A 13,401-nucleotide genomic window follows, 5' to 3' on the forward strand; every position below is an offset into this window, starting at 1 on the left:
GCGGCATGTTCACCTTTTGGTCTCTCTGGTGTGCTGATTATTTGTTGTTGCTGCAGTTGTGGCCGTTATGCATCCCTGGCTCCAGTGGCTCTCGGGGTGCTGTCTCCCCTCGCGGTGGTGAGTGTTTGATCTCTCTCTGTGTCTCTGTATGCTACATTTTAGGGCTAATGCTAGTATGACTGGCACTGACCGGTAGGCTGGAGACACTGCTGCTCTGCACGGAGCTTCTGATCCTGCTGCTCTGCACGGAGCTTCTGATCCTGCTGCTCTGCACGGAGCTTCTGATCCTGCTGCTCTGCACGGAGCTTCTGATCCTGCTGCTCTGCACGGAGCTTCTGATCCTGCTGCTCTGCACGGAGCTTCTGATCCTGCTTTACTGACTGACAGTTCGTCCAACCTGCACGGGGGTTTTATCTATCGCCGATAAGTATTGCCTGAACAAGGTCTTGCTTGGGATTCCCTGTTTTAATGTTGTAATCGTCTAGTGCTTCAGCCTTATGGTAGGCGTCCACTATTCCAGCACGTCAAGCCGCATCCAACGCATTCAATTCATTTTCAATGAAATCCGGCCGATCGTTGTCGCCGTGCTCGCAAAGCATGCTGGGATTCCGGCACGGCGAGCAGCGGACCTGCGGCACGTCAAAAAGTTGGGCTCGGCCGGACTTTATGCAAATTTGCCACGGCAGACGGAGTGCGTTATCCAATGACAGTAGATCATGTGTTCTCCTGTGTCGCAGCAGCACAGCAGCTCTCCTCGCTCACAGATCCGGATCCATGGTACAATATGAAATAATGTTCCATTGCTAACGATTTATACACATTAATTTCCCTCCAAAACTCAAATTTTTAGAGGGAGAAACTTCGGTTGGTTAAAATCACAAGTTATTTACTTTCCCCCGGAGCCATTCTACACACCCCACACACCCACTGTAGTAGCAACACGGCGACAACTAGGCATCCAATCCGGCGAGTTACGTTTACGTGCCGGAATAGTGGACGCCTAGCCTTAATGGCTGCGCCCGGCGCCGACGGACGGCAGCCTGAGCACTGTGCCTGACGCACGGAGGGTCTCTGGCAGTTTTAATTGATTTTGAGGTTACACTCCCTTAGGTGCTGTTTTGTTTTCTTTGTTAGTTTCCGTTAGCTACTTTAAAATAATTTGTATATTGCTTTCTTTTGGAGTACATTTGTATTTTGGTTTTGTTTATTTCTTTTTCAGTTACTAAATTGACCATTACTAAGATTTGTTTATCTCCTTCTCAGTGCTGGTGGTCTGGGTGGTGGTCTCCCCCCTTTCTTTTTGCTGTGTTCCTTTGGGATTTGAGTTCTCACATTTTGGTGCCCTTAAGTTGGTTTGTTTCTTTATATATTTTAGTTAGGATTCTACCCCCCTTCTCACTAGCCCCTGTTTCCCCAGTCACGCTCAGCACTGTTTAGGTCTTCTTTCATTTTTCTGTATGAATGTTTTTAAATCATATTATAAAAAGACAACGATTATAATAAAAACTATATCTTTTTGTATAAACATCGAACTACGTCTTCTCATTCATTGTATATTGAACCTGCGTGTCCTTGAACCTAAACTTAATAATTCTCTGGGTGAAATTCCTGGAGTGGCGTTGTTGAATCACACCGAAAACCATTTGAGCAACTTAGTCTGCTCGGCTTCCACAAGTGCATAGCGTAAGATATCCTGTGTCTGAAATGTAAGGAGAGGATCCTAAGATTTTACTCAGATCTGATCGGAATGAGTGATTCTGTGTTTGCACCCCCTCCTCATGTAAGGATGATAAAAATGAGGCAATACTGAATACAATGTATGGGTTGATATAACTTGGGTTGATTTAATTTCAAGGATACTTAGAAATGCCAAAACAAAAGAAGCAGGTAAAAGTTAAGACTGCTAAATTCAAATGCACTATGATCTGTGGATCAGTGATCCATTTCCTAAGAGGATAAAAAGATGAGTTTAGACTGCTGTTGTAGTGCTCTCAACACTGACGGCATAATTCACTTTCTTGTGTTCTGTTATGTTGTTGGTTCATCCTCTTTAATGTTGTGCGGTTTATTGTCTTGAATGTTATGATTCATTTAATAGTTGTGGTCTCTTTAAGAGATCCGGTGACGTTTCAGGATAACGGCTGTTCTGTTGATGCGCGAGCATATTGTTTTGTCTGTTAAAGAGTCTTAATGTGAGAAGTTTTCGGCTCATCGTTTGTAGCACATACCTAGCAGGTGATCGAGTCACAGTTCTCAGTAACGAGTTTGCTTAAACGTTTTTATCACAACACGGAGGGATTAAGCAGCGGTGCCAACATAATCTTTCAGGGAAACTTGAAAAACAAAATGAAGATAATATTATTGTTTCTCTTCTGTCAAGTTTCAGCAGCAGGTAGGCCTATAATCTGTTTTTCTCGCATCGTTGGTTGAACATTTTTAAATCCTGCGAACTGTAACTAATAGTGATGTTATAAAACTGAATCCTCTTCTCCCGCAGTGAAACGCTCATTGACGGTTTTGACCACTGGATCTTCTGGTGTCTCAAATCTGCCAGAGATGAGCAGGGCTATAGCCGCTGAAGGTGTTCGGGTGGATTACTGCGACAGCAACAAAAACAGAAGAAGTCACCCAGGTTTCTGGGAGAAAGTAAATGAAGACGATCCACAGATCCTAAAATTGTTAACCAATGTGTGTTTTGAGACTCTGCCCCTCTACAACCTGGCGATTGATGATTTGAAGAAAGTCAACATAAATGAAGGTATTGTAAAGTATTTTTTATATTTCAGTTTTTGTTTTCTGCCGCACTGTTAATAAATTAAAACACACCTCTTTTCTTTGGCTTTAACCACCGTCTAGGTTGTTTATTTTATGTGCACAGTTTTGTTTTATGATGTTTTATTGTGTTTATTTTAATGTACAGCACTTTGGTGACCTTTGCGTTTATTTAAAATGTGCTTTGTAAATAAAATTGATTGATTTAAATCCATTCATCTTTGTTAACTGCTGTCTCTGCTGTCTCAGCTGTTCACATTTTTCTGTGTATGGGTGGCTGCGAATGGGATGAAAAGACTGGAGATGTCACCTCCCATTTGCAGTGTGGTTATAATGGGGAGCAGTTCTTGGAATTGGATCTGAATAATGCTACATGGATCGCTAATAATCCAATGGCTGCCATCATCAAACCAAAGTGGAACCGTGATAAGGCTATACTAAAAAGCTATCAAGCTTTCTACAAGCAGACGTGCCCCGATTGGCTGAAAAAGTTTATGGCTTTTGCCCCACTGAAGAGAACAGGTAAAGAAAGGTTTTGTGAATTTTTCATGCTGCAACAATGTACCAATAGTCAGTTCAGTTTGGATTTACATTCAATTAAAGTGACTGTTCAGTCTGACTTAACCTTCTTTTGATCATTTCTGTGCTTGTAAGATCTGATTCAGCTCTGAGAAGATAATAGAAAATAACACTTTGGGATCTAATGTTACCTTCAGTCAAAGCTTAAATTATAAGAGAGAATTCATAATTTGGCTTTGATATTCCCTGATGTACGAAATACTGAGACTGACTGAATGTACATGGACAGCATGTAGTGTAATAAACAGGTTATAGTGCTGTCATGCTGGGTATTAATGGATGTATGGACCAGTGTGTGTAGTCCATTTACCTCAAAGAATAATCATCACACTTAGGCTGAATTATGCTTATACCTTACACAGATAATGTTGTGTTGTACCCAGAAGGAAAATGTGTTTTGGTTGGTCTAAGATTTCTATTAAACCATAATATCCTCAGTTGTTATTAACATGGCATTTTTTTATCAGAAAGCTAGTAATATAATTCACATGCACTGAGCCTTCAGAGTCAGCAGTTTGATATAATCTTTCAAACCTCAGAGCATTCACTGTTTGTTCTGTACTCGTTTACGTGACAATTTTCAGACTTTATGCCTCATTTTGTTTCCATGTTTGACTTCCTTCGTTTTTTTTTCTCAAACAGATCTTCCCTCAGTGTCTCTCCTCCAGAGGACTCCCTCCTCTCCAGTCAGCTGCCATGCTACAGGTTTCTACCCAAACAGAGCTGAACTGTTCTGGAGGAAAGATGGAGAGGAGATTCATGAGGACGTTGAACATGGGGAGATCCTCCCTAATAATGATGGGACCTTTCAGTTGAGCGTTCATCTAAGTGTTTCATCAATCTCACCTGAAGACTGGCAGAGGTACGACTGTGTGTTTCAGTTCTCTGATGTAGAAAACAACATCACAACCAGATTGGACAAAAAAGCGATCAGGACCAACGGGGGTAAGTTAGAGCAGTGGAGTTCATAGATGAAACATTTCTCTGTATAGTTTTGTAGAACGATTGTTTGAATCATTTTGTTTTATTCCAGTTTCTCCCTCAGAGTTTCCCTCCGGTGCAGTCATTGGAGCTGTTGTGGGACTGCTGCTGCTGCTGGCGCTCTGCATCACTGGATTCTTCATCTGGAGGAGGAACAACCATGGTACACACAACAAAACTACTGTTTATAAGAAACTGGTGTTCTGGCTTCACCTTCAAAGCAGAAATCTGTGAATTTCATTCATATTGAATTCATCATTTTTACTATCTATGTTTTAGGGTTCAGACCTGCAAACAGTGAGTCCCCCTTTATAAAATATGTTCATTTACTTCATTTCCCAGATACTTACTGTCTCAACACCCAGTTCTTCTAATCGTGTCTTTGTTTTCTGCTTGGAGCTGCAGATTCCTCAGACCAAACTTCTAATCCAACTGATGGAAGTGAGTCCTGAAATCTTTACTACACACATGTATTTTTGTTTTTTATATAATCACATGTAGTTGATGTTTCAGACATGAGATGTGTAACATTAATGGCTTTATCACTCTGTTAAAGTGACGGCATTCAGTCAGTCACACGTCAACTTTACAAAACCCGTTTCTCACACCTTTATGCCGTTGTTGTCTGATATTTTCCATTTGTGTGACATGGGACATGACATCCAGTGATATATAAAACATATGTTCCTATATAGTGACAGTGTTCTCACATCAGTATGTTGTATCATTATAGCATTTATTATCATCCTGATGAGCGTGCTGCTGCTTTGGGATTAGCTGGAAAAATATTTTAGCTTTAGGAACAGCTGGTGTTATGTTCTGTCTGCTTCTTCCATTTAAAAGGTTTTGTTGCACTTCACACCATAAACTTATCCTCTGTTTGTCCAGCTTCGTCAGTCTCCACACCCCAGACTTGCTCCGTGTTAATAGTAATTCGTAAATGTCACTGGGTCCAATGCAGTAAGACACCAGTCGCAGTTTGAGTTTGTAGAATATGGCGTGCTCTTATCACAATTGTTTGTAGGCTTCTTTGGTTTTGGGTGCTCTTTAGTCCAAGGTATTGTACATCCAAGTTAAAAAAAATGAGAAGAAAAGAAATTCTCTGACTAAGGCACTCCCAATTAAAATGTCTTTATTACTTGACAAGTCCTACTTGGACATCTTAAAAACAAAGCCCACGCGTAGCGGCATGAGTGCCTTCTTCAGGGCAGTAACACAAAAGAACAGAGTAGTGCATTTGTTAAGGGTGTAGGTAAGGACAGGTGCAGACAACTATACAATTAGTGCTGAGCTTCTCCACACTGCTGAGCCCGCCTCTCAACACAGCTCTCAGCAGCAGAGAGCTGTCAATCAAACTACAAAAAACAACTGTGGGCCCGCCTCTCACACGGTTCCCAGCATAAGACAGTAAACATTCACAAAATTCAACCAAGAAAATATACACATTACACTTGCTGTGAGATTACACAACCTACATATATGTACATAGAATATAAATAGATCTAGGCCCTATATTTTCTTACGAAACCATGGAAAATTAAAAACAGTCACAAAAAAGGAACATAATCTATTTCCTCATTCAAGCCTGGAAATTCCATTGCTTTTAGTTTCCAAATCCAAAAGGTTTCCCTTTGTAGTAATAACTTGAGTTTGTCACCACCACGTACTGATGTTTTAACTATTTCAACCCCTTGAATTTTCAGGCTTGAAGGGTCACTGTGGTGTGCATCCTTATAGTGCTCGGCCATGGGGTAGTCTTCATTCTGGACTCTAATTGCATACTTGTGTTCATAAAAACGCTCTTTAAGTTTTCTTTTTGTCCTGCCTATATAAAAACATCCACATGGGCATTTCAGACAGTACACCACATATTCAGATTTGCAATTGATAAATCCATTTGTCTTGTATTCTCTCTGTGTTCTCGGGTCATGGAAACTCTTACTTTGGACAATTCCTTCACAATGTTTGCAAGAGCCACATTTATAAGTTCCCCTTAATTCTGTCTGTAGCCATGTTTTTTGTTTGGGGGCCGGTAGGTAGCTTCTTACAAGTTTATCCTTTATAGATGGTGCTCTCTGGAATACAGTAATGGGTGGATCTGGAAAGAATCACTCTGTATTATCTTCCAATTAGATGTGATTATTTGTTTCATTCTTTGGGCACACCTGCTATATTGGGTGAATGAATTTGTCCATTATGGAATATTCAGTAGGAATTTAACTATTGAACTGTTCAAATATTTGTACTTTTCTGTTTTGACAGGCTCTAAAGAAGAATTATTAAATGATGTTGAACTTCGGTGAGCTGATGATGACCACAACACTGATATTTTTGGACGGATCACTCACAGCAGAACCAATATTATTATCAAATGTTAATTGATGATGATGATGATGATACTTAAACACTCATAGTATCAAGCCAGACTTGGTTCACATGTGCGTGCCATGTTGGATTTAATAAATGTAAACATGTATAAAGTACAGTTTGCAGTTTGTTGAGCTATGGCTACTCTGATCAACCTCATTTCAACACCACTGACAGCTGTATCTCTTTTAGTCCGTTAGTTTGTAAAACCTTTTGACAGTTACAATGCATACAACACAGGAGTACAGCACAGATTCCACTTCTAAACTACTAAACAGAGAAAAGACCACAAATACAACAAAAGACCTTCTTAACCACTTTTAAATCACTGCCATCAGGCTGTTATGAGCCCAAACTTTTTCTGGGTCCAATTATATTTTATTGTATTTAGATTGAGATGAATGTTTCTGTCTCTGCCCCTCCCCCACTGTCTCCTCCCTTCTCGTACCTTCCAGGTGAGATGCATTTCATCAGTAAACGGACTTGGTCGTTTAGGTTCTGGAGCAGGGCCACACCTCTAATCACCTGGCAAATCATCTTATATGTCATCCACCCCCTCAGGACTATTTCATTTCTCTTTGTCACGTCCATGGGGTTTTCCCCATGTTTTTAGTTCTGTGTTTTATCATGTTTTAGGTTATTTCATGTCTTAGTTTTTAAGTTCATGTTTAGTTCTTAAGTGTTGCCACGTTTTAGTTTTGCCATTGTTTTTCCTCAGTCCCTGTGTTCAGGTCATTAGTTTCATTCACTTTACTTGTAGTTTTCTCTCCAGCTGCACTCAGTTACCAATCACCCTGTTCAGTATTTAGTTTCCAGGTTTCCCCATTCAGTGGTGAGTTCCTTACGCTGTTTTCACCTTTTACTCCACACCACCTCTAACTGAGCTTAGTACTTTCGTGTCATGTCAAGTCTTTTGTTTTCTTGTCACAGTCATATTCATGTTTTGTTTCCACAGTTTAGTTTCCTCATCCGGCTCAGCCGCGCTTTGTTTTGACTTTTGTTGAAAATAAACCAAGTTTGCTCTTACCTTTGAAGTCCGCATCCGTGTCCTGCCATCCCCAAACCTGACACTCTTGATTCTTCTCTCCTTTTCTCTCATTAGTCTCTCAATCCATTCATCCAACTCTTGTCTTTCTCCTGAATTCATCCATCAGTTTTAATCTCATCCACCAATCCACCCCCCTAACCCTCATCCATCCATCCCTCACACCATCCCTCTTTCATGTTCATTCATCCACTCTTCCTTCCTTCCAGAGACAGAGACCCCACAAGGGTCATAAAGTGTCCCAGAGGAGCCTAACAATATGACTTAAACTTAATTCCTTCTCTTAAATTCTCTGTATTACTTTGACATTTGTCATTAAATCGGTAACCTCACACTGTTGAATCACGTGGTCATTACTGCTTCTCAGTTTATTTCAACCTCATATTCATATAAGTTATAGATAACCTGCATAGATCTAACATTTAAATGTCGTTTAGACATCAGTTTCGGTGGTGACCTTCTTAGGGTAACAGTGATCCACCGTGTTAACTAAACACTGAAAGCTTTGGCTTTAGACCCGACATACCTCACTGTTTACTGCAGTTTCTCTTCTTCAGGTGTTTATTTTTCAGAGGATGAATGATGTCATTGGGATGATGAAACTGCAGCTTTCAAAGATTTAATCAATATTACTGGGCATGCAACATTAACAAACTTCTTTATTGGCTTGACAGAGGAGCTGACACAGGTCCCTCATGGGCTCAGATAGAACTGCGGTCCTCAAGGTTTTCTTTACAATCCCTCCTTACCGCGCGACTCCCTCTCAAGATTCATAATATCTCACAGAACCCTGTTGTTACCAACTCCCTGAAAATTTGGTTGCAATTTTGTAAGCATTACGGCTTGAACGAACCCTCAACTTTAGCCCCGATTGTTAAAAACCATTTATTTCCGCCCTCCCTGTCAGACCCTACTTTCAATATCTGGCGAAAAAAAGGCCTACTACACGTCAGGGACCTTTACAAAAAAAAACACTTTTACTGGTTTTACAGAGCTTGCAGCTAGGCTCGAACTACCTCACTCTCACTTTTTTCGTTTTCTCCAAGTCAGGCACTTTGTCCAAACCGCCTACCCCCACTTCCCCAACCACCCACCTGGGTCTCTGATTGACTCCTTGCTCACCCTCGACCCCGCCCAAAGACGCTCCATCTCTGTGATCTACAACTCCATTGATTCCCTTAACCCTGACCAAGTGACTCGCCTGAGGCGACTTGGGAGGAAGAGATAGGGGTACCAATACCAGACAGCCGGTGGGACCAAATTCTCAAGCTGGTTCACTCGTCCTCCATGTGTGCCAGGCACGGCTTGTTACAATGCAAGGTTCTTTTCAGAGTGCACTACACAAACGCTCGCCTGACCAGAATCTACCCAGGCACCAGTGACAGTTGTAATAGGTGTAAACAATCACCTGCCAATCACACACACATGTTTTGGTCCTGTCCAAACCTTTCTGGCTTCTGGCGCCAAATTTTTGATACACTTGCAATGGTGCTTAAGATGGATTTCACTCCTGAGCCTTACACGGCCCTGTTTGGTTCCCCTCCACTAACAACACCTAATCTCCCTGTGACAAAGCGCCGGGTATTGGCCTTTACTACCCTATTGGCCAGATGCCTGATTTTGTTTAAGTGGAAACATATTCTGCCCCCATCACACAACAGCTGGCTTAGGGAGGTCCTAACTCACATCAAACTTGAGAAGGTGAGATTCTCACTTGCGGGTTCTGGTAATGTTTTCAACAAAACCTGGCAGCCCTTTATTGAATATCTGGACAGAAGTACTATTTAACCAGAAAGTGACTAGATGCCCGCCCCCCCCCCTCCCTTCTTTTCTTGTTTCTTGTTTTTCTTTCTCCTTTTTCCGTGTTTTACTTTCGTTTCCTTAACTAACAGTGGGTGGGAAGGGACAATGGGTTACTAAAGTTCAGTCACTAAAGCCGTTCTGGCTTAAGTTAACCTGGTTGTTGTTTTTTCAGCATACGCGGTATGACAATCCTCTTATTACCTTTTAATATGTCTACCTAGATACATATTATGTGTCAAGTACTGCTGTATATGAAAGAAAAATCCAATAAAAAGATTTGTAAAAAAAAAAAAAAATGTTATGGATGCTATTGCTCCCATTAAGACGAAAGTTATCTCTGGAAGGAAGAAGTCTCCATGGCGAAATTCCACACTGGTGAAAAATGGGAAAAGAGAGTGTCGGAAAGCTGAGCACAGATGGAGAAAAACAAATCTCCAGGTTCATTATAACATCTATAAAGAGAAACTTCACTCTTATAATTTACAACTGAGGAATGCAAGGAAGTCCTACTTCTCTGACATCATCACCAAAAATAGTCATAATGCTCGAGCCTTATTTGCTTCAGTTGACAGGCTAAATAACCCTCCTGTGTTAGTGGAAACTGAACTTCATTTCATCATGGCCTGCAATGACTTTGCCAAATTCTACAAAGGCAAAATCCAAAATATTAGACAAGCAGTTGGTACATCAGCAGGAGGTTCAACATATATACCGTGCCCACCGAAAACCTGTTTAAACACCATGACACAGTTCCAACCCATTAACAGCAAAGACCTGGAGGACATCTTACGTCAGCTGAACTCCTCCTCTTGCTGTTTAGACATCCTGCCAACAGCTTTTTTCAAAAGGGTCTCAAAGATTTTGGAGTCAGACCTGTTACTGATCGTGAACTTGTCTTTAATGTCGGGTGTGTTTCCAGAGCCACTAAAAACAGCTGTAATAAAACCTCTGCTGAAAAAGGACAAGTTGTTCATTTGTGTCTTGTCCGATCTCAAATCTCCCATTTTTAAGTAAGATCATTGAAAAAGCGTTTTTTCAACAGCTTAATTACTTTTTAAAACAAAATAACTGCTATGACACCTTCCAGTCAGGTTTTAGACAGCACCACAGCACTGAGACTGCTCTGACCAAAGTGTTTAATGACATATGTCTGAATACAGACGGTGGAAAAATGTCAGTCTTAGTTTTAATAGATCTCAGTGCTGCATTTGATACAGTTGACCACAATATATTACTGAAACGACTGGAAAACTGGGCGGGTCTTTCCGGAACTGTACTAAACTGGTTCAAAACATACTTAGAGAACAGGAAGTACTTTGTGTCAATAGCCGCTTTCGGACTGTAGGAACCATTGGCAGTTCTAATAACCTTTTAATCCGCGGGGCCGTTTTCTCCCGTGTTCGGACATACAGCAACTCGGGGCTTTCTCCCTTAGTTCCTATAACTATTTAGCTACTTCTCCGAGGTCGGGTCTTTTTATGGTTCTATAGAACTAATCTAAGGGAGGTGTGTGGTGGTCGGTAGCTACGCCCCATGTAATTCTATCACGGCTGAAATGTCTCCTCATTTAATAAGTTAACTTACACTGGTCTCATTTGTCTGCAGCCTGCTCTCCTTTCTTCCTTCATGAAATAAAAAAGTATCTCCTGACTCTCTCTGTGAGCTCTTCCAGCCTCGATATTAGACGCCTGATGTGATTGTCCATGATTAATATCACCATCATGCAGACCATGAACACAGTGGCCTCCCCGCTCTCCATATTAGCTTCTTGGTGGTGTTTTTCTTCTCTCCTTACTTTTACCGTTTTGTTTTGTGTTTGAATGTGGCGCTAAACGGCTAACGGCTAACACGTCACTGAAGCAGACGGCTGCGCGCGGCGCATCAGTCCCGACTCATGTGCGAATGCAGACTGAAACAGTTCCGCTGGGGAAGGATAGTTATCAGAACGAAATTCGAGGAGGGTAGTTCTGATAACTATTTTCTTAGAACTGTCTGTCCGAAAGCGGCTAATAGGTAACTTTACATCTGAGCACACAAGAGTCACATGTGGAGTTCCCCAAGGTTTCATCCTGGGACCTCTTCTGTTTAACATCTACATGCTCCCACTGGCACAGATTATAAAAAACAACAAAATAAACTACCATAGCTATGCAGATGACACGCAGATATATATTACAATGTCACCAGAAGGCCGAGGCCCTGTACAGGCTCTTGGTAAATGCATTGAGGAGATTAATGACTGGATGTGCCACAACTTTCTCCATCTAAACAAAAACAAAACTGAGGTAATTGTCTTTGGAGCCAAAGAGAAACAATTACAGGTCACCACAGAACTTCAATCTATACACCTAGAAACTACCAACCAGGCCAGAAATCTGGGTGTAGTGATGGACTCAGACCTAAATTTGGAAAAACACATTAAGGCAGTAACAAAGTCAGCCTACTATCACCAAGAATATATCAAGGTTAAAGGATCTGATGTGTCAGCAGGACCTGGAAAAACTAGTCCATGCATTCATCTTTTGTTGGCTTGATTACTGTAACAGCATCTTTACAGGTCTACCTAAAATGTCAGTTAGACAACTGCAGCTTATTCAGATCTCTGCTGCTCGAGTCCTCACTGAGACCAAAGAAGTGGACCCCATCAGTCCAGCTCTGAGGTCTTTACACCGGCTACCTGTCCATCAGAGGATAGACTTTAAAGTTCTGATGCTGGTCTATAAAGCTCTGAATGGTCCTGGACCAGAACACATCAGTGACCTCCTGACCCAGTATGAACCTTCCAGACCCCTCAGGTCATCTGGATCCGGTCTTCTATCAGTTCCCAGAGTCAGAACCAGACATGGAGAAGCTGCATTCAGCTTCTATGCTCATGCACATGTCTTGAACAAACTCCCAGAAAGCCTCAGATCAGCTGAAACACTCAGTGTGTTTAAGTCCAGGTTGAAGATACACCTATTTTCAGCTGCGTTTGAATAAAGCTCAAAACTTAATCGCATTTTAACTTCTGATTTTATATCTATTGTTCTTATTTTTTTCTTTTTTGTTTAAAATTTAAATCATGCTTTTTATTTCTACTGTTTTAATGTATCTGTAAAGCACTTTGGATCGCCCTGTAGTTGAATTGTGCTATACAGATAAACTTGCCTTGCCTGCCTTGCCTTAAAACCACCTGTGCCCATAGAGGACAACAGCCATAGCTGTTGCAGTTTGTCAGTTAGAGAGCAAATTGTATGAATGGCAATATACTCATTGTCAAGTTCAGCTGGAGAAATGCTCCAGTACACATCAGGAGTCGCCATGTAACTGCAGAAGCTGAATCGTCTTGCAGCTGGAATTCCCCCGAGGTCGGTCACAGTTCGTCATCTTTTCCAACACAAACAAAAGAGAGCAGCATGTGATATCACATGCTGCTCTCTGTGACATCCTCAAACATACCTAAAATCCTTGACTATGAATTAAGAACAACAATAGCTCTTTATCTGCATGAACAAAAAAAATGCCCACTGCAACAACCCCTACAACAACACACCTGCAGCAGGAAGCAGCACTGAGAGCTTTCTGCATCCACATGATAAAACCTGCTAAATTCATTTGTAAATTTCCATTGATGCCCCATCAGATATGATGCATAAAATCTTGTGTTAGAGTCTGAAGCAATTAAGATATAAGATTTTACATAATCTTTTATATATGTACATATACATATATAAAAGATAAAAACTAACCTAACCATAAGAATGTAAGCCACATTTCACCCTGAAGGAAATGCTCCAGACTACCTGGAGCCTCTGGATGTTTAACCAAAGAGAGATGACAGGTGGATGGCATGTGGGTAGTTTGATTAGGTTCTT

General features: G+C 41.2%; 1 protein-coding gene across 3 annotated transcripts; it reads left to right on the forward strand.

The window, feature by feature from the left end:
- Window positions 1–2,144: 2,144 nt before the first annotated feature.
- Window positions 2,145–8,055, forward strand: LOC142367710 (major histocompatibility complex class I-related protein 1-like). 3 transcript variants are annotated; one of them, XM_075449732.1, is made up of 9 exons: window positions 2,145–2,392; window positions 2,498–2,758; window positions 3,022–3,294; window positions 3,994–4,296; window positions 4,385–4,495; window positions 4,612–4,629; window positions 4,732–4,773; window positions 6,595–6,631; window positions 7,155–8,055. In XM_075449732.1, the coding sequence occupies exons 1-9, from the start codon at window positions 2,347–2,349 to the stop codon at window positions 7,156–7,158; spliced, it is 1,095 nt and encodes a 364-aa protein (XP_075305847.1). In that variant the 5' UTR covers window positions 2,145–2,346; the 3' UTR covers window positions 7,159–8,055. The 3 variants fall into 3 exon arrangements, with proteins under 3 accessions (XP_075305847.1, XP_075305849.1, XP_075305848.1); XM_075449734.1 differs by having other exon boundaries at window positions 4,738–4,773; XM_075449733.1 differs by having other exon boundaries at window positions 4,738–4,773; window positions 6,595–8,055.
- Window positions 8,056–13,401: the final 5,346 nt, after the last annotated feature.

This window comes from Odontesthes bonariensis, chromosome 18 (genome assembly GCF_027942865.1).
Source record: "Odontesthes bonariensis isolate fOdoBon6 chromosome 18, fOdoBon6.hap1, whole genome shotgun sequence".
In the NCBI taxonomy this organism is placed as follows: Eukaryota; Metazoa; Chordata; class Actinopteri; order Atheriniformes; family Atherinopsidae; genus Odontesthes; species Odontesthes bonariensis.

Coding starts and splice junctions, on each gene's coding strand:
- LOC142367710 (XM_075449732.1), top strand. CDS start 2,347: ATGAAGATAATATTATTGTTTCTCTTCTGTCAAGTTTCAGCAGCAG. Junction 2,393..2,497: donor CTGTCAAGTTTCAGCAGCAG/GTAGGCCTATAA, acceptor CTTCTCCCGCAG/TGAAACGCTCATTGACGGTT. Junction 4,774..6,594: donor TTCTAATCCAACTGATGGAA/GTGAGTCCTGAA, acceptor CTGTTTTGACAG/GCTCTAAAGAAGAATTATTA.